The sequence below is a fragment of the Pipistrellus kuhlii genome, unplaced genomic scaffold (genome assembly GCF_014108245.1).
Source record: "Pipistrellus kuhlii isolate mPipKuh1 unplaced genomic scaffold, mPipKuh1.p scaffold_m20_p_5, whole genome shotgun sequence".
Lineage (NCBI taxonomy): Eukaryota > Metazoa > Chordata > Mammalia > Chiroptera > Vespertilionidae > Pipistrellus > Pipistrellus kuhlii.
The window spans coordinates 82,572,874-82,594,353 of NW_023425551.1; the positions used below are offsets into that span (position 1 = coordinate 82,572,874).

Consider the following 21,480-nt stretch of genomic DNA (forward strand, 5'->3'; position numbering starts at 1 on the left):
TTCTTACTGTCTTTTGTATTTTTATGATGTAAGTTGTTACTTCTCTTTCATTTCTGATTTTTTTCCCTTGGGTCCTCTCTCTTTCTTGATGAATCTAGACAAAGGTTTATCAATTTTATTTATATCTTCATTGAATGTTTGCATTTTTATTTTATTTTATTTTGTTTATTTCCACTCTGATTTTTGTTACTTTTTTCTACTCAGTTAGGACTTTGTTGTTCTTTTCCTAGTTTCTTTAGGTTGTTATGTTTTTATTTTCACTTGTATCAAACCTTTTGATTTCTTCCTGGACCTCAATGTTAACCCATTCATTCCTTAGTAAACACATTATTTAGCCTTTGTGAATTTGTGTGTTTTTCTTTCTTTTTCTTGTAAGTAATTTTTTATTTCATTCCATTATGTCCAGAGAATATGTTTGATGTGATTTAAATTTTTTAAAAAATGTTGAGACTTGTTTTGTGTCCTAACATGTTGTCTATCCCAGAAAATGTTCCATGTGCACCTGAAAAGAATGTGTATTCTGCTTCTTTGAAGTAGAATGTTCTGAAAAAACAACACAAAAAATAATTAAAACTATCTTTTCTACTATGTCATTTTAGGCCTCTGTTTCTTTGTTGATTTTCTGCCTGGAAGACCTCTCCATTAATGTCAATGGTATGTTAAAATTCCCTACTATGATTGTCTTATTGTTGATCTCTCCCTTTACAGTGGTGCCTCGCATAAAGAACGCCTCGCACAGCGAATGCTGCACACAACGAACTTCATTTCATGATTCATACAATGAAGTCGCCCAAGCTTCCACGACTGCTTCGCCCGAGCTTCCACGATTGCTGCCGATGTATTCCATCCTTCCGCGCAGGCACTGCAGGCAGTCGTTAGTCACTGCACTTAACTTAAGCACGTATCGCGGCAATCGTTCTTCATTACGAATTAAATCACGCACGTATCACGGCAGTTGTCCTTTTAAGTTAAACTCAATATTTTTTTTATATCATGGCTTCTAAAAAAAGCAGGAAGGTGATTTCTGTTGAAATGAAACAGGAAATAATTAGAAGGAGTGAATGTGGGGTAAAACAGTGTGACCTCGTCAAAGAGTTTGGCCTCAGCAAGACCACCATTTTCACCATTTTGACAAATAAGGATGCAATCAAATCAGCCAAAGTAGCCAAAGGAGTATCAAAACTATTTCATGAAAAACATAGGTCTTCAATCCACGAGGAAATGGAGAGGCTATTAGCGATTTGGATTAAGGACAGGCAGGTGAAAGGTGACGTAACAACCCAAGATATTATCTGTCACAAAGCCAAGAGAATTTATGACGATCTAAAGAAAAACGTCCCTGGAAGTAGCAGCAATCAAGATAATGAAGAAGAATTCAAAGCCAGCAGGGGGTGGTTTTTTAGATTTAAGAAAAGGTGTGGAATCCACAGCGTTACTATGCATGGTGAGGCTGGCAGGGCTGACAAGAAAGAAGCAGAAAAGTTCTCTATTAATTTTCAAAAATGTACTGTATTAAGGATGAAGGATACTGCCCACAACAAGTGTTCAATGCCGAAGAAACGGGTCTTTTCTGGAAAAGAATGCCGAGCAGAACCTTCATTACAAAAGAGGAGAAGAAATTGCCAGGACACAAAGCCATGAAGGACAGACTTACCCTTATGTTTTCGTCTAATGCCAGTGGAGACCTCAAGATCAAACCTCTATTGGTTTATCACTCTGAAAATCCAAGAATTTTCAAGAAAAATAACGTTATTAAGTCCAAACTGCCCGTCCATTGGAAGTCCAATCAGAAAGCCTGGGTGACCCAAGTTATCTTCAACGAATGGATTCTGGAAACCTTTGCTCCTGCCGTGAAGAAATTCTTGCTGGAAAAAGAACTGCCGCTCAAAGCCCTTCTGATACTTGACAATGCCCCTTCTCACCCAAAAGACCTAGAGGAAATATTGCAGGAAAATTATCCTTTTATCAAGGTGCAGTATTTGCCACCAAACACCACATCCATTCTTCAGCCAATGGATCAGCAAGTTATTGCGTACTTTAAAAAACTCTACACTAGAGCCCTCTTTAATAAGGTGTTTGAAAAATGCGAGTTTGGTGGAGACAATATGACTGTCCGAAAGTTTTGGAAGGAGAAATTTGATGTCCTTATGGCAATACGACTTATACAGAAGGCCTGGGAAGAAGTGTCACAAAGGACCCTCATTTCTGCTTGGAAGATGCTTGTGCCTTCGTGGACCCAGGAAGAAGCAGTAGTTGATGACACAGAAGTGGTGAAGGACATCATCACAGTGGCCCAAAGGTTGGAATTAGAGGTAGAGGAAGAGGATGTAGAGGAGCTTATTGAGGAACACGAAGAAGAGCTGACAACTGAAGAGCTCCAAGCACTTCTGGTCCAGCAACAGGACAATGCTCAAAGGGAAGCGTCATCTGATAACGAGGAGCAACAATCAAACAATCAACCAATCCCAACTGCTGACATCAAGAACATTCTGGTCAAATGGAAAGCAGTTCAGGAGTTTACCAATGCCCACTATCCGGATTCAGCTGAAGCAAACAGGATCAACGATCTTTACTCCGATACTCTTGTCCGTTATTTCCAGCAGATGTTGGAGAAAAGAGAAAAACAAACGACTTTGGGCAGGTTTTTCATGAAACCATCGGCCAAAAAGCAGGAAATGGATGAAGATGTGCAAGATTCGGTAGACTCTACTTTGTCTTAAAATTAAAAAAATGTGTGTTTTTTTTAAAAAAAATATGTTTTTAGATGTATCTAAATAAAAATAATGACAAAAAATTTATCTTTTTTTATGTCATCTTAGCATATTTTATGCTACAGAACGAATTATTTTTTTTTAACATGTATTGTTATGGGAAAATGCGTTTCACATAATGAACTTTTCGCATAACAAACTTGCTCCTGGAACGAATTAAGTTCGTTGTGTGAGGCACCACTGTATATCCATCAAGGTTTACTTCTGTTGTTGGGTGCATAAGTGTTTACAAAGGTTATCATTTCTGGTTGGATTGATCTCTTTATAATTATGTGATGTCCTTTTTTATTTCTTATTATAGCACTAGAGGCCTGATACACGAAAATTCATCCAAGAGCAGACCTTCCTTCCCTCCACTGCTGGCACCAGCTTCCCTGAGGTTTTGCTCAGGCTGCCAGCAGGCACCTGGGACCCAGGCTGCTTCCCTCCGGCCCCGGCTTTGTCCAAAAGGATGTCCAGTCTAATTATTATATTACCCTTTTGTTATTATAGATTTGATTCAAATACTATTTTATATGATATAAGTATTGCTCCCCCAGCTTTTTTTCCTTTACATTTGCATGAAATACCTTTTTCATTCCTTTAGTTTCAGTTTGTGTGTGTCTTTCATTCTGAGGTGAGTCTGTTGTAGATAGTATATGTGTGAGTCTTGTTTTCTTATCTATTCAGCTACTATATGACTTTTGATTGAATCATTTAAGCCATTTACATTTAAAGTGATTATTGATAGGTACATATCTGTTTCCACTTTATTTTTTATACATATGTTCCTTTTTTTTTCTTTCATCTTAAAAAGAAAACTTAATATTTCTTGTAATCCTAGTTTGCTTTAATGAATTCCTTTAGGGGCACTATATATTTCTTCTTCAATTTTAAATGATAGACTTCATGAGTAGAATTGTCTTGGTTGTAGACTCTTGTTTTTACCTACTTTAAATATTTCTTGCCAATTCCTTTTGATCTGAAATGTTTCTGTTGAGGAATCAATTGACCTTCTATGGGAACTCTCTTGTAGGTAACTGTCTTTTTCTTGCTGCTTTTAACTTTTGGCATTTTAATTATGATGTGTTTTAGTACAGGCCTCTTTGGGTTCATCTTGCTTGGGACTCTCTGTGCTTCCTGGACTTGTGTGTTTTTCTCTTTCATCAAATTAAGATAGTGTTTGTCATTATTTCTTCAAATAGGTCACATGTGTCAAACACAAGGCCCTCGGGCCAAATCCAGCCCGCCAGGCCTTGCAATGTGGCCCGCACCGCACTGTCATCACTGCACTCCGCTGCGTTCCATCACAATGACAGTTTATGACTGTTCAGTAAACCAATTGGGCCTGCGATTTAGGCTGGATTTTAGATTTTGGCCCCTTCTCTGATTGAGTTCAACACCCCTAAAATAGGTTCTTAATCCGTTGCTTTCTCTCTTCTTTTTAGTACCCCTGTGATGCAGATGTTTTTCTACCTCATCTGTCCCACAGATCCCTATACTCCTCACTTAGAAAATAAATTTTTGCCAATCTAATTGGTTGTTTTCTGTTGCATTGTCTTTGAAATTACTGATTCAAACCTCAGCTTCATTTAACTTATTATTGATTCCTTCTACTATGTTCTTCATTTCAGATATTGTACTCTTTGTTTATGGCTCTATTTTATGGTTTCTTTGTCCTCTTTTATGCCTACTATCTTTTTATTGAAGTTCTCACTAAATTTATCCATTCTTCCTCTGGGTTCCTTGAGCATTCAACTCCTTATCTGATGGAATGTTTGCCTCCATCATTTATTTAGTTGTTTTGGGGTTTGTTTGTTTTTTCCCTGTTCTTTTAATTGGTCTTTTTGTCTTTCCATTTTTGCTGCCTCCCTGTGTTTGTTTCTGTGAATTAGGAAGGCCTGCTGTGTCTCAGTCTTGGTAAAGTGGCCTTACATTGTAGGTTTCTAGTGGAGCTAAGTAACACCGTCTCCCTTATCACATGATGAAGGTGCTCCAGGAATGTCCTTGTGTGGGTAATGTAAGGCCTGTTGTAGTCTTAATTACTGTTGGCCCCTCTATGTGTGACGTTAACCCTCAGCCTAGCTGTCTGTGAGTATTGACCCTGACCACAATGTACAAGCTGCTATGCTGGTACTGATCACATGAAGCACAACTTGCCTCAACAGGATGTGCTTCCTGATGAGATCTCCCTTTGGATGGGCTGCTTGTGGAGCAAACTGTGTCCTGATCTGGAATGTGGTCTGAAGCCCCCCCATCAGATGTGGTGATTTGGGGCCTCTTGGGTGGGACTCTGGTATGGGTCAATATCAGATACCGCCTGTGCTGGGCCTAGACATGCACTGAAAGGTTAAAGGTGTATAACAAGTTCTCACAGCACTGACCCCAGGGGCAGCTCAGCAAAAGGCCCGGGGCACCCTGAGATATGCATGCCTGCTGGTTGTCCATTAGACTCAGGCACTGCAAGGTCTGGCTGTACACCAATTGGGTGAGGGAGGTGCTCAGTGAGTTACCAGGTAGGGGAGATGGTGTTCACTGGGTTAATACTGATTTAAATTCAGTGTTAGTGCTGGGTCTGAGACCATTCGGCCAAAGTCTCAGGTACACCAGGGTCAGGTGCCACCCACCTGGGGTCCGCAGACATTTGTGGTGGGGAAGGTCTCAGGGAGATGTCAGGGTGTGATCAGTAGAGTTCATCAGGTAAAACAGGTTAGGATTGGAGGAGGGCTTTGAACAGGAAAGGTGGCGCCTGTCAAGAATGTTTCAGGAAAGACTCTGAGGCAGGGGGGATTCCCTCTCAACTAGGGGGAATCAGCAAATTCTTCCATCAAGTGTACACTTGGCAGGGTGAGGTCTTAAAGGGTCAGCAAGTTGGGCTAGTGCATCTCCCCAGGCTAACGGCATGTGGAGGGCAGTGCTTGACCCAGGAAAGATGGTGTTTGTGGGCAGTGTGGGAGGGAACTCAGCATAGGAACCTTGGTAGCACTCCTTCCAGGCCCCTCCCTCAGGCCACACAACTCAATCTCTCCCTGTATCACTCCAGTTTCCTCCAGAGCCCAAGGTGAGTAACTGGGTACAAGGTGGTTTGTGCTGGCCCTTTAAGAAGATGCCTGTGTTTCCAGCTGTCTCTTATCTCAACTAGGGGGATGGAATCCCTAGTGCAGGTGTTGGCAACCTGCAGCTCCAGAGCCGCATGCTGCTCTTTTGAAGCATTGCCACGGCTCCCAGCAGGGCCAACACTAGCAGGGCCGATAGCAGGGGGCGGGCGGGGAGCTGTATCACTTACCTCCTCCCGCCTCCGGCACTCCCAGCGCTCTGTGTGGCAGGTTGCGGCGACTTAGCGTCGCTAGGCAACCACAGCGTCCCTGTCCTGGCCCAGCCTCCTTCCACTCTCACTAAAAATCAACGGAAAATAAATTAATGCCATATCTACAAATGTGGATAATCTAAAAAGTGATGGATGTGGTCATTCAGATTGTTAATAAGATAATGGCAAAGGGTTTAAACCACTGCCAGTTCCGTTTGCTATTGGATGAGGTGGAAAGCATATATTCTGACCACCTGCTCCACAACAAGGTCCGGTGGCTGTCCAGAGGCGAGGTGCTAAAACGCTTTGTCGCATGTTTGGAAGAAGTAAAAACTTTCCTGGCCAGCAAAGAGCTCACCTTTGCTGAGCTGGAGCTGGAAAAATTACATTTTATGGTAGACATGACAGCACATCTAAACACACTAAATACAACCCTTCAGGGGAAAGGAGGCACAGCCCTGCACATGCTGGAGGAGGTTTTGGCATTCGAGCGCAAGTTGACAGCGTTTGTCAAAGATTTACAGAGAGGTACACTGTCTCACTTTCCCTCTTAGAGAGAGTTCAAACAAAGTCATGATACGATAAATTTGGAACATTTGAAGTCTGCAATCATCACAATGCAAAGTTCATTTGGGAAATGATTCTGTGAGTTCAGAGAGGAAAAAACCACATTATCCTTCCCTGTCACTCCCCTGGCGATCGATCCATCCCTATTGAATATGACTGCATTTGCAGGTGTAAGTCAACCTGATCTTGAGATGGAACTGGCCGAGATAGCCGACAAAGATATATGGGTGTCCAAGTTCAAATGCTTGACAGCTACTCTTGAGGATGTTGCCTGTCAGAAGGCCATTCTGGCTCAGAATCTTAAATGGAGTGATATTGAAAACCTTCCCAAACAGGACAAACTTGTATTCGAAACACGGAATGCCATCCCCAACACTTATATAAACATAGAAAAGTATGCATTTGGAGTCCTGTCGATCTTCAGCTCTACATATGTATGTGAGCAGGTCTTCTCCAACATGAACTATATTAAAAACAAACATCGATCACGCCTCACAGATGACAACTTGCAAGCCTGTGTGAAAATGAAGGTAACGTCTTACAACCCAGATGTGCAGACACTGTGCACTGAGGTTCAGGAGCAAAAATCCCATTAACCAGGTAAATTAAATATTTTAATTAGCTATTAATTTGCAAAAATATATTTTACATTGTTAAGTGAAAAAGTCCTCTTTCCTTCAGATTGACAGCTAACTGCACGATCCGGTATATAGCATTAAGGTAAGAAACAATATATGCAGTGTTATATTTGTTTTAAATGTAGCAATGGTTTTGTGGCTCCCAGGTGTTTTTTTTCCTTCGGAAACGGGTCCAAGTGGCTCTTTATGTCTTAAAGGTTGCAGACCCCTGCCCTAGTGATTTCCACAGCCAGACATTCTATAGGTTCCTCTTGCCTGCCCTGCTGCTCTGGGCTGGGGATCCCAATATAGGATTCAGACCCCATCGCTCCTCTGGGGAGACCCTGCAGCTGAGCTATCTTTCTGGATTCTCAATGCTGACCTTGGATAAAGGCCCAACCCTTTTTGCATTTCTGGTTCTCCTACGAGTCAGGAGTGCTCTGTCTCTATGTCGTTAGTTATAAGACTTCGATTCAGCTAGTCTTCGGATGGTTATTTATGTTGATTGTTTTATAATTTAGTTGTAATTTTGATATGGTGCTGAGAAGAGGTGAGTGTAACTTCCACCTAAACTGCTGCCACATGGATCTTCTACTGAGGCCTGTATTGTGACCGAATTTGTGATCTATCCCATCTATCCCAGAGAATGTTTCATGTGCAGTTGAAAGAGCTGTGAATTGTTCAGTTTGGGCATAAAATGTCCTAAACAAACAAACAAAACAAAAAACATCTATTAAGTAAACCTAGCCTACTGTGACCTTTAAGGTCATTATTTTTTTATTAATTTTCTGTCTGGCTTAGCTCTATTGTTGATGTGAGTGAGTTACTAAAAATCCCCTACTTTATTATTGTATTCCTGCAGAATTCTCCCTCTATGTCTATTAGTAATTGCTTTATATATTTAGATGCTCCTCTGTTAGGTGTGTAGATATTTGCAATTATTGTATCTTTTTCTTGGATTGATCCCTTTATAATTATGTATTGTTCTTTGTCTATTCTTACTTTTTTTTGTTTTAAAGTCTGTTTAGTGTTACATAAATACTGATACCCCAGCTTTCATTTCATTTCTATTTGCATGGACTGTCTTTTCAGCCTTTCGCTTTCAATCTGTATCTGTCTTGGTTTTTTTGTTTTGTTTTGTTTTGTTTTGTTTTTTGAAGTCTCTTATAAGCAGCATATAAATGGGTCACATTTTCAAATCCATTCACTGTATATATTTTTATTGGAGCATTTCATCTATTTACACCTAAAATAATTATTGGTAAGTATGCACTTATTATCATTTGGTTGGTTGTTTTTTGGTTGCTTTGATAGTTCTGTTTCTTTCTTTTCTTTCTTTTTTTCTTTTTTTTTTTTTTTTTTTTTTTTTTTTCTGGATCTCTTCCCTGTGGCTTTCTGCTTTTCTTTACAGTTTTTGGTTTGGCTTTTTATTTTGTTTGTTTATTTGACTAGGTTAACTTCGTAGATATTTTTAGGACATTTCAAGCCTCTTTATTCTATGCATATGTTTTATGGGGTTTTGGTTTGTGGTTACCATAAAATTTATGTATATCATTATGTATAGCAGTCTAATTTTACCTGATAGATATTTAAGTTCAAATATACCCTACAAGGACTACATTTTTACTCCCTCTTCCATACTTTGTAACTTATTTTATGTTTCAGATCTTTTTGTGTTGTGTGTGACTTGAATTTTATATATTTTTTTCTTTTGACCTTCATTCTAGTTTTTTTTAAATGTCTGATTGATTGTATTTATTAAATATTCAGCTTTACCTGTGACATATTTTCCTTCTTCATTTCTGATTATGGCCTTTCCTTTTATGCTTATAAAACACTCTCTAACACTTTTTGTAAAGCTGTTTAATGGAGATGAACTCCTTCGGTTTTTGCTTGTCTGGGAAACTCTGTCTCTGCTTCAAATTAAGTAAGAACCTTGTGGGTAAGCTGTTCTAGGTAGTAGGTTTCTTTCTTGTGGCATTTTAAGGATGCCGTGCACTCCCTTCTCTCTGTAAAAATGATGCAGAGAAGCAGCTGGTAGCTTTATGGGGTTTCTTTGCATATAAATCACGGTTTTCCTCTTGCTCCTCAGAGAATTCCTCAGACCCTGGAGAGCTCCCAGGGCTCCCCAGCCTTCTCTATATGGCTCTCCTTTGTTGAATGGAAGGTGGTTTGTGTGCCAAGCAGCTTTGGGAAGCCAGGTGGAGCTGAGCGGGCATTCACAGTGCTGGGGGCATGGCCACTGGGCTGGCGCAGCTCCTGCCAGGAAGGCAGGATGTCTGGGAATGCACTAAGGTGGTTCTGCGGGTGGGTCCCAGCACCCAAACAAAGCCCACCTACCTTACCAAAGCAGAAGGGGACGGAAAGCATGGTGTCCCCTTGGCCCTGAGAGTCCCAGAGCTCCAGGTGGGTTGTTGGGGTGGGGTGAGGTTGCTTCTGCATTTCCCAGCCTTCTCAATTCAGGTCCTTTCTCTTGTTTGTTGTTCAGAGCCATTCATTCAGCTCCCAGTTGTCTTACAAGAGTAATTGAGAGAGGGGGGGGGGGGGAGTTCAGCATCCTGTTACATGACCACCACCTTGGACCTCTCTCCATAATGATTTGATATTTGTATATATTGTGAAATGACCACTACAGTACATCTGGTTAATATCTATACCACATTTAGTTACAAAATTTATATTCCTGTGATGAGAACTTTTAAGATCTACTATCTTAGCTGTACATCACATACTGATGACTTATTTATTTTATAGCTGGCAGTTTGCTCCTCTTGACCGTCTTCCTCCATTTCTCCCCCTCAATGGCAGTCCTTTCGCCGCAGCATGATCAGTATCCTGTCACTAGGCAGATGCCGGCACGTGGAGGACTGCGCATCAGAACTGAGGCGTGAGAAGTAACGTGCAACCTCAATGCACAGCTGCCCTTCCAAGTCCACTGAGGATCAGAGGGTGCATGTATGTTAGTGTAACGTGTACTGGTGATCTAACGTAGAACTAGATGTTCTAAATCACACGATGACATCGAAGGCTGTACTCCCTAGGTTCCCATCGAGTTCCCTTGACTGGACACTATAACAATTCCATTAGCAAATCCTACTTCCACATTTTTGTAGAATAAAGCAAGAGCAGTTGACTGAATAAGAGGACATGCCCCGCCCCCCAATGGGAAAATCCTAATCGGGACAGGAGTAAAGACCTGAAAGCTTTCCCCATGAAATACCAGCTATTCTAATGCAGAGCTGCTGGGCCACAGGCTGCCTCTGGTCCTTCTTCAGTCCCCCAGCCCCTTGCACACTTTGGTTTGGACAGGAGGCCTGGTCACACTGGTGGGTTAGGAGCTGTCCAAGGCATTTTCCCTCCGTGTCACATAGACCGCCTCCTCCAGCCCCTTTCTCCAGTGTGTTCCCGAGGTGCCCTGAGCTCAGTGACAGCACCAGGAGATAAACCTGAAAACCTTTCACTCATGTTAAATTTTTGAACAACTTTCCATTTCCTTCAGTGAGTGACTTCCCCCTGTAAAGACTCACCGATTATTCTCTCCAATCAGCAGCTACCAGCCTGTCAGGTCATCAGTTACTAGGGAAAGCTGCTCCTTGAGGTGTCCCCAGATTCACACCTTTCCCAGTATGGAAACACCTGGAAGATCACAGGGGCTCTAACTGTGAGAGGCTGTCACTTCCCCAAATCTGCACACTCAGTTGTGGTGCAAAAGGACAAAAGTGAAAGCCTTCTAACTTACAGTCCCCTCCCTCACCCTCAGCTCCCAGCACAGTCACAAATCCAATTGTCTAAACAGCTCTGTCTGCAGAGAGAGAGACAAATGGTCCGGAAAGGCTCCAACTTGTGAGCTCATCACTGACCAGCGCAGAGCTGCCTCACAGCAGGGCCCAGTGCAGTGTTTCCACTAGCAGGGGATCAAACCTTTAAGGCACTAAGTTAAAACAGTTTATTTAATGCAGGAAATTCTAAGTTTCAGAAGAGGACCTTCATACTGAATCTCTGACCAGCAACTGGTGATGCTGTTTGTCTCTGATGTTGATTGGTTCTCAGTACCAAGATGACCCAATCAAAGAACAAAGAAATGAGTTCCCTAGTTGGTATTACTGGGGCTGTGGGTGGAGAAGGGTCACATCCCTCCCTGAGACCTGCCTGCTCCTTAGCCTGTCCTCTCTGAGCTCCAGCATGGTGTGCCTGTGGATCCCTGGAGGCTCCTGGATGGCCGCTCTGACGGTGATGCTGATGGCACTGAGCCCTCCTCTGGCTCGGGCCAGGGACACACCAGGTAAGTGCACCTTGGGGGTGAGCTGTTGTGGGTGAGGAAGAAAGGAAATGAGCTCTGTCACCGAGTCCAGGCCATGGCCCTTAGAAAATTGTGGCATTTTCCTCATAGGCCACCTGCCTTTATCACACGGACCCCGATTCTTTCCAGCACAAAAGGGCCTGGTGCTGGCCACTGTGAGATGTGCAAGGGCCTCCGGGTATCTCAGCCGTTCTTCTCCCCTCGCCTCCAGTAAACCTCCCCTTTCTGTGTCCCCTTCCATCGGGGTCTTGAGAGGATTGAGAAATAATGATTTCAGACTAATTCCCACCTAGTGCTCCATTTATTTTATTGAGTTATCCCCAAAAGTAAAGTTTCTCTGACATTTTATGGGAGCCAAAAGGAATTCGAGGGTCTCTCTTTGAGGATCCTGTGTTCTGTCCTCAGCAGAATATGTGATGTTGGTGCCTCTCTCTACTATGTGAGATGTATTAAAGGGCCTCCCCACCATCTCCTCTCCTTTCTCTCTGAACCCCAAGGTTTATAAGGCCTGTGTCCATGTAATGAGGTTCTTTAACAAAAGTGAGGTTGGTGCTCTCTCTTCCTCCTGTGTAATATCCCTGGGAGCTGAAGCAGAGATTCTCAGTACTTGGAATGATCCTATAGATGAGGGGCATCTATGGGGTGGTATTTGATGTCTTAAAGACAGGTTAGTGCTCATTACGGATCTATGTTGAACCTTTCTATTCTATCATTTTCTCACATATCCATCCTTCTCAGGCCTGAGCCCAAAGGACTGGATTCAACTAGTAGAGATAAATTGATTGAAATTCTGTGTTTTTAAGTTAAAAATCATCAAAGGTTAGCCATTTCATATGTTCAAATTCTACACCTTGAGCAGAAGTAGAGAGAGTGTGCAAGCATCCCATTGGGCTGAAAGTCAATAATCAAATCAAGGGAACTCAAGGGGCCTCCTGGAGCCTTAGCCCCAATGCCTCAGGTTCCTTCATCATGCCTTCTGTTTCCCTTAATTAGCCGTGTTTGGTTGCCTCTACTTCCAGGTCCTCCCTATTCTTTCCCCAGCTATGTCATCACCATTCCTGAGGTCCCAAAGCTCACACAGACCCTCAGCCCTGGAACAGATCCATGGGCAAGATAAAATGTAGTCCCTCGGGTGTGGAGCACCGTCACATGGTCCCTCGGGCGTGGAGCACCATCACATGGGCAGTTATATGCACCGGGCCTCCCTGCAGCAATTACAGATGTAATGACCATGGACTCTGATTCAGAGAGTTTGAGCCACTGACCCAGAGTCACAAGGTTAACTGTAGAACCAGGCCACATAGTTATGGCCTCAGAATCTAGAAAATCCTCTCTTCTACGTCAGCATAGTGCTTTCATATTAGGGGCATATTTGTACCATTATTATTATACAGAGACCAATGTTTCTGACCTTGTTCAAAATGACATTTAGTGATAAAGTTAATAAACAACAACTGCCAAATGGTGATGAAGACATTATTTTATCTGGGAAGTTAAGGGATAGAAAATTGCATTCCTGCCGAAACCAGTTTGGCTCAGTGGTAGAGCGTCGGTCTGCGGACTGAGGGGTCCCAGGCTTGATTCCGGTCAAGGGCATGTACCTTGGTTGCAGGCACATCCCTGGTGGGGGGGGTGGGAAGAAGGCGGCTGGTCTATGTTTCTCTCTCATCGACGTTTCTAGCTCTCTCTCTCCCTTCCTCTCTGTAAAAAATCAATAAAATAGAGAAAAAAAAAGAAAAGAAAATTGCATTCCTAGGGATTATAAAATTAAAAATAGCAAGCTATTTATTGAGGTCTTATTTGATTAGCACTAGGAAGAATCACTATGTAATTCCACAATTACAATATCCTGTAAGGAATACAGTACCATTAAATGTATTTTGGAGATAGAGAGCAAGGCCCCTGGTGTTGCCATCTGACCCAGTGGAAGAGCTAATGCTCTAATGTAGATCCTCATTCCAGAGCTGGGCTTCTACCCCCACTGTGAGCAGTGGCTTGGCTGGGTCTGACTGGCTGCTCAGATTGCTGATGTTCCCATGTGCCAGGAGTGTCTCAGGGCTGGGGCAGCAGGGGCAAGGGCTGCTGGTTCCAATAACAGGAGGAACTTACATCCATTTTGCATTTACAACTTGTAAAGTTCATATGGGCTCACACTATGTTGTGAGCATTTGAGAAACACAGAGAAGTTTAAGTCCACTCCTCTGCCTCAGATTTGGCCAGCGGGTGGGCTTGTGTTGCCAAAGGAAATACAGGATGCCCGATTTAAACTAAATTACAGGGAAACAGCAATTACTTATCTGAAATCCAAATGTAACTGGGAATTGTGTATTTGTATTTGCTCTATCTGGCTGCTTTTCAGTTGGGCCCTGAGCATGGCCTGATAGTGCCAACCACACCGGCTACAGTGAACAACTCACATGTTTCTTTTCAACCTTCTCACGTGTCAGGAAGGCGCTAGAGAATTTGTGAAAAGTTAGACAGACCCGCTCTGACCAGAGTGCCCTCCCCTCTGCCATCATTTCTATGTGAAGGTCTCCATCTAAAGCTGGGACCTGCTCCTTTCTGTAACCTGTCTCTGTGAGGGTGTCATCTTAGCTGCTCCCCTCCTGAGGGACCTGCCTGTAGACATTAGAGTCCACATCGGCCAAGGCTGGCAACCTGGTGCCTCCTGGTATTACTGGGAGCAGGAGGCAGTTAGAACGTGAATTAGTTGGGACTTTGAAATGGAATGAAATGGCTGTGGCTGTAGCTGCTACTGAGATAAGCAGTGGCCAGTGGCCGGGAGAGTAAGAAAGAAGACAATGTGGAGGATAAATGATGACTTGGTGATTGGGTAGCAAGGCAAAGAAACAGGTATCTTGGTTCTGAACAAATTTGTTTTGCTAAAAACATTACTCTGCACTGGAACCAGATTTTAAAAATATATACATTTCATATAGATTTTCAACAGATATATTGGTAGAACTTCCTATGTAATCCAAAGCTGTTGCATAATCAACAGTGTTTTTTGTTTGTTTTTCTTTCACTCCAGATTTCTCAGCCGGTTCACCAACCTTTCTGTCCCTCCCCACCCCAGAGGGACAGAAATATCTGTGATATTTAAAGCCGTGTTTGGTGTCACACGGGGGTTTCTCTGACAGCTGGCGGGATGCCGTGTGCAGCCCACTGTGTACAGAGCACCCATCCCACCCACACAGAACAGTGCTGAGGTGGGGAACACTGCTGGACACCGGCTGTTTCTGAAAATTCTAGACTCACCTCTATACACACGCACCTTCCAGTGCAGCTCCTCACCGTTTAAGAAAAAACTAGACAGTTACACAAATCCACCGCTTCCTTGTTGAATCCATTCAGTCATGTGAAGTTTAAAACCTTCCTTCTTATTTGCCTTATGTGATGTTTGTCCAAACGCCATGAGTTCTGTCACTGCCTGTCTGCTGACCGTCCACGTCTCTCCTTATGAGTCCCCATCGCAGTGAGGCCTGTTCTCAGGAAGGGCCTCCCGTTCCTGCAGGGACTCCCCCGCCAGCGAGGGGGTCAGAGCTCCCATCCATCCCCTGGCTCTCTCCACGGCTGTGCTCTGGGTCTCTGTGCCTCCTGCTGGACATGCAGGAAAAAGAGGGCGCCCTGTTGGGATTGGGGTGTAACCCCTGAGCTCGTCAGTACTCTCCGCTGCAGGGAGCAGAAGGCCCCCTCACTCACCCCCAGGCTCCCAGCAGCCTGACTCCTCCAGGCTCTGTCCCCTCCCGCCCAGTGTCTGGGCTCAGAGCCGGGTCTCTGGTTCCCAGGAGGCCATGGGTTCCCTCAGGCTTCGCAGGTGGCAGTGCCTTCCCCTGAAATGTGCCCCCCCCCCACCCACCCACACACACACACACACACACACACACACACACACTCATTCTTCATGCCACATCCTGTCACTCAGGCCACTGGCCCCGCCCTGATGGACTGGGATCCTGCTGTCCCTGCTCCAGACCCCCTTTCCTGACATCTCCCTCCTGTGTGAACCGCCTGGGGTTGGCTGTGCCCGCACTTTGGTGAATTCTAAGCTCAGGGCGGACGGCGATGCCCGGTTTCCTGCCTGGACCCGGGCAGCTGGGCCTGGCACGGGGTCCCCTGCCCAAGGGGTGACAGGAGGAGGCGGGTGTGGGGATCCGGAAAGCCTGGGGGGGTGGAAGAGGGGTCTAGGAGGAGGCGGTGATGGCACAGTCCTCACCCAGCCTGGAGCCCGGAGCCCCGCGGGAAGCCCAGTGGGTCCCCAGTGGCTGAGGTCCCAGGGGTCTGCCTGCCTGTGGCCTCCCTCCAGCCCAGAGGAGGGGGCGGGTGCTGGCAGTGGGTGCCGGGTCCTGTGTGCCCACCGCCTGGGCGCCCCGCACTGGGCGGCGGCGCCATCTTCTCTCACCCGCGTGCTGGCTTTTTCCTGTCCCCGCAGCACATTTCCTGGAGCAGCATAAGGGCGAGTGTTATTTCTCCAACGGGACTGAGCGGGTGCGGCTCCTGGAGAGATACATCTACAACCAGGAGGAGTACGTGCGCTTCGACAGCGACGTGGGGGAGTTCCGCGCGGTGACGGAGCTGGGGCGGCCCATCGCGGAGCACTGGAACAGCCTGAAGGACTTCCTGGAGCAGAGGCGGGCCTCGGTGGACACGTACTGCAGACACAACTACGGGCTGTCTGAGGGATTCCTGGTGCCGAGGCAAAGTGAGCCAGGGCCGAGGGGGAGGGGGAGGTGGCGGGGGCGGGGGCGGGGGGCGCACCCAGGGCTGTGAGGAGCACCTGAGGGGCCTGGGGGCGGCCGTGGGGAACCTGAGGCGTTCCCGGGGTGCCCATCCCTATTCAGTCTGGGAGGGTTTGGGGAGCAGCGGGGAGGGAGGGAGGGGGGAGGGGGGAGTAGGTCTGCCTTGGCCAACTGCCCTTCCCCCCTCCCCCTGAGCCTGGAATAGGGGTGCTGGGTGCACAGGCCTCTCCCTGGGGGAGGGTCAGGCTGGGTGTGAGGGCGGGGCCTCCGGGGCCCCTGGCCTTTCTTAGTGTCTGTTCCCCTCAGGGCACCTGTGTGGACACAGGGGTGATGGGACCAGGCGCCACACTGTAGTTCTGTGACTTCACACACTGAGGTGACATCCACACGCGCTGACAGTACTGAAGTAATGACATGTTAACGTTTCAGAGTTGTGGCAGTTTACCTCACATTCGATTTTTTAAATCTTTTTACATTACTGCCAAATCTCAGTTGAAAATTTATGTTTTATTTTTAATTCATCCTTCTTTGATTTTGAAGGTTTTTGAATATTTTTCACGTGCCTGTTGGCTAATGGCTGTTCCTGCTCTAGGAATGGCCTATTGTCCGTCAGCCCTGGGTCCGGGGCTTTTCTTAGTGATTTTCTGGGTTCTCTAGGCAGCCAGAAGGACACTTTGCTGACATGGATTCAGCACTTTCTCCAGCTCCTGCCTTGTGTTTTCATTCAGTTGTGTTACTTTCCATGTTAGGAATTTAAACATCTTTAAGGGAATGAAATGTACTGCAGAGTGGTTAGTAATGATTTACCAACAATCTTAAAACTATCCTTTTGGGGTGCAGTAAAAATGTTTCCCCAAGTTTCTTCTACTCCTCTGCCTTCTCCTTCCCACCCTCCTCCTCTTCTTCCTACACTTCATCCTCCTCCACTTCCTCCTTCTCCTTTTCCAAAACTGTATTTATTAAGCATGCTCTCAGGCAGAAAGGACACACATTATTGAGTCCCAGCCTGCCCTGAGCTCCAATGTCAGACTGAAAACAGACAATTATAAAATGACAGGATTCCCAATAACAGACCGGCTTCTGTGAGGAGTGGGTGGCTCAGTGAGCGTCACTATAAGTGGTATAATGGGGGCTGCCCTGCTCCTGCCTCTCCCTCAGGACCCAGCCCCGGAGCTGGGGAATCCCCCTCTTCCTGCTTCCAGGGGGACCATCTCTGTGTTCCAGGGGTGACCGCATTCCCAGGACTCCACACCCTGAGTCCCATCCTCCCCAAGCCGGGGCCCAGCTTCTCCCTCTGCTCTCCTTGCATTCTCTCTCCACATGTAATAAACAGGGACACAGAGTGAAGGCTACGTTCCAGCCACCATTGTACGTATGTTAGCCCATTGGTCCTCATGTGTCCCTAAGCGGTGAGTTAGTATGATTACCCCCTTGTGGGTGAGGAGCTGAGCAGAGAGGATCTCCCAGGATCACCAGGAAGAGGCAGAGGCCAGATGTGCCCCAGGCAGCGCTGCTCCAGATCCACACTTTAACGCACACACTCTGTGCCTCGCACACACCTGTGAACACTTCCATTCAGCAATGAGGAGCTGTTTCAAGTGAAAACTCCCCCAGATTTCCTCAGCGTCTCTCCCATCCAGTGGCACTACCTCCTGCAGGTCCACTGAGCAATTTGAGGGCTGGGGCTGCCGCTCTGCTCACGTCTCCCTCCTCCTCCTCTGTTTCAGCTGTGCCCACAGTGACCGTGTCCCCTGCAAAGACCCAGCGCCTGCAGCACCACCACCTCCTGGTCTGCTCCGTGAATGGCTTCTACCCGGGCCACATTGAGGTCCGCTGGCTGCGGGACGGCCGGGAAGAGCAGGCCGGGGTGGTGTCCACGGGCCTGATCCGGAACGGGGACTGGACCTTCCAGATGCTGGTGATGCTGGAAACAGTGCCCCGGAGCGGGGAGGTCTACACCTGCCAAGTGCGGCACCCCAGCAGCTCCAGCCCCATCAGCGTGGAGTGGAGTGAGACGCCTTTTGACCTCCCCGCCCACCCTCTCCCCCCAGGGGCCTTTGCTTGTCCCTGAGGGCCAGGGTCCCTCTCCCCACACCCCATTTTCCTTTGCTGGGGTCTGGCCCTCAGCACAGGCCACAGGGCAGCCCCGCGATCGCTCTGTGGACACCCATAGCCCTGGGAGTCCATTCCTGCCCTGCTTTCCATTCCCACCCTCTCCCGTCATGGGGCCCCTTGGCCCTGGCACCGGCCCCTGTGGGCTGGGCGGGTGCTTCTGCCTGCGCTGAGCTGCCCATTGTGATCGGGAGGAGGCGCGTCCTCCACAGCGGGGGACCCTCCTGCCCGGGAGAGCCCCGTCTGCTCTGCGTCTGCGGCTCTGTCACCCGGGCCAAGTACCGAGGGTCACAGTGCCCGGGCTCCGCAGCCCTCAGAGGCCGAAGCAGAGGCCTTGGGTCAGGAGTGAGGGCACCTGAGGCCAATGACTGGGCCTTTACCTGCTCAGTGTGACCTCAGTCTCTTTCCCGGAAATGCCTATTATTCTGCTTCCTCTAGGGCAGCCCCCTACACTCACCCCTACCCCCCCCAGCCCTTGACCCCAGGGTCTCAGTAGAGAAGGTGCTTTGGGCTAAACCCTCTGAAACCAGCCTCTCCTCCCAGGGGCCCAGTCCGGATCCGCACGGAGCAAGGTGCTGAGTGGGGCCGGGGGCTTCGTGCTGGGGCTGCTCTTCCTCGGGGCGGGGCTGCTCATCTCCTTCCGGGCGCGGAAAGGTGAGGAGCCGCTGGCAGCGAGGCCCCAGAGGCTGGGGGACGGGGCTTTGCTGGGTGAGCTCTGGGGTGGCACCGCCCCAGAGGCCTCTCTCTCCCTGTGGGTCTCCCGTGTCCTGGAAACGCAGACTCACTAGCCCCCGGTTCTCAGGGTGGAGACATGAGGAGCCAGGGCTGTGGGCTAGAGGCGGTTCACACGCACGGGCTTTGGGTGCAGATCCTGGGGCACATGGAGGAGCAGGCCCTGCGGTCACTGAGGACTCTGGATGTGAGGGCTTCGGGCCCTGCTCTGGGCTCTGCTCTGGGCCCTGCTCTGGGCTCTGCTCTGGGCCCTGCTCTGGGCTCTGCTCTGGGCCCTGCTCTGGGCTCTGCTCTGGGCTCTGCTCTGGTGTCAGCGGGTGCGGGTGCTGCCAGAGAAGCTCAGGTGGCCTGGGCGGGGACCCTGTGATTGGGTCACACTTACCTTCCTATGTTTAAGCAGCATCTTCCTTCTCTTCCCAGGACAAGCTGGACTTCAGCCCACAGGTAAGGCTCTTTAAGCATCTCAGGGCCCCATTGGCTTTCCCTGGAACAGAAGGTGCAGGGGAGGAGCCAGGGGACAGAGAGGGGAGCCTGGGGTGGCTCTGGCCCCGCCCACAGGGCGGAGCCTCCTCCTGCTGGTGAGAGGCAGCTCTAGAGCAGCTCTGCCTCCTGTGGCCTCAGAGCTTCTTCTCACTTGGGAGCCACAGCAGGCGGCCTGGGAGGGCAGCGCCCCCGCTGGTTGGGCCTGGGAACTGCACTGTGCTCTGTCTGCAGGGCTCCTGAGCTGAGGCGGCCATGGTGACAGAAGCAGGAAAGACCCTTAGGTCAGGCCCTTCGCAGCCTGAAGTGGTTTCCTGCTGGGCTCTCACTCCACAAGGAGAGCTGCCTCGGCTCTGGCTGGTCCTGGCTCCTGACCCCGCAGCTGCTCCTCCCTGCTGGTTCCTCCCCGCCCTGGACCTGGAGGCCCAGTGTTGGCTGCAGAGCCTCAGCTCCATTCTCCCCGTCCCTTTGTGTTCAACCCTCGCTGTCTGCTGTGCACCTTAGCTCACCTCTGCCACATTTCTTAATAAAATGTTCCTCAATTAAAACGGAGTGAAATCGTCTGCTCACAGACTTCAAGGACAGGAAGTAGGAAGAAATGATAAAGAGAGGATCTCATCACAACACAACACAACACAATAGTTCTCACTTGTTTTCCTGAATCTGGTCACGTGGGCATCTGGAAGGTTTTCTTGTTCCCGTCCAGCTTCTCATGAGTCTTCCATCCTGTAATTGGCCTGGTTGCTGAGCCAGGAGAGAGCCTGCAAGGAGTGAACTTTGTGGTCTCCCACGTTGGTGCTTCTCAAAGACCACCCACAGGTTCCTTTCCCCAGGGATACAGAGAGGGGACAGCAAGTGTAGGAAACACAGGACACTTGTAAGGATGCCATGCCTTTACAGTTTCTTTAAAAAAAAAAATACTTCTATTGATTTCAGAGAGGAAGGGAGAGGGAGAGACAGGAGAGAATCATTGATCAGCTGCCTCTTACATGACCCCTACTGAAGATCGAGCCCACAAACCCTTGACAGATGTCCTGACAGGGAATTGAACCCTAGTTCCTGATCCATAGGACAATGCCAACCACTGGGCCACACCATCTAAGCCACAGTTTCTATAATTTTATTCTTTTTTTTCTGATTTTTTTAAATGAAGGTACTAATTGGGTACCTCTTGAAGCCCCCTTTTACAGTGTTAGTCTATGATGGCCTCCACACCTCAGTCTCTGTGCCTCAGATGAACGCGTGCTGTGCTGACTGCCCTGAGGCGCACCTTCCCCAGGAGCCGGTCCCCGAGGCCACCAGGACACAGCTGCACCTCCAGTGGGAAAGGGGCGCTTCTGAGGTCTCCAGCGCGTGGGCAACCTCCCTGTCTGTCACAGGAAACCCCGTGTGTCCCTCTCTGAGCACCAACCAGGGCCGCTGCTGGGCACCAGGGGGACGGGGGGCTCCCGGCTGGGCCACCAGCATGCAAGCCTCTGCACTGAGGGAGCGGGAGAGCTCCTGTGGGGGGCCTCCCAGTGCGTGTGAGCAAGAGCAGCAGAGTTTGCATAGCGCACACGTATGTTTTAAATAAAATAGAGGAGAATAGGGCATAGAGCCATGCTTATCCTTTCTCTTTATATTTATAAGCTAGAGGCCTGTTGCAGGAAGATTCCTGCAAGAATAAGCCTTACTTCCCCTGGCTGCTGGCACCTCCTTCGCTCCAGCTGGAGCCGCCTTTCCACCTTCGCTCTGGCCTGGAGCTGCCTTTCTGACTTTGCTCAGACCCTCCTCAGACCCCAAGCCGCCTTTCTGCCTTCCCCACACTGCCCAGAGGCCCAGGAGCTGCTGGGGCAGTGCGGAACACCTGCGTCCTGCCCTGCCCCCGCTGCTGGGT

At 47.9% G+C, this 21,480-nt stretch overlaps 1 protein-coding gene across 1 annotated transcript; it reads left to right on the forward strand.

Annotated features, from left to right (window-relative positions):
• The first annotated feature begins 1,845 nt into the window (after positions 1-1,845).
• Positions 1,846-20,164, forward strand: LOC118706034 (DLA class II histocompatibility antigen, DR-1 beta chain). Its single transcript, XM_045572810.1, has 7 exons — positions 1,846-1,850; positions 11,402-11,523; positions 15,974-16,243; positions 18,008-18,289; positions 18,936-19,046; positions 19,545-19,568; positions 19,839-20,164. The coding sequence occupies exons 2-7, from the start codon at positions 11,424-11,426 to the stop codon at positions 19,850-19,852; spliced, it is 801 nt and encodes a 266-aa protein (XP_045428766.1). The 5' UTR covers positions 1,846-1,850; positions 11,402-11,423; the 3' UTR covers positions 19,853-20,164.
• Positions 20,165-21,480: the final 1,316 nt, after the last annotated feature.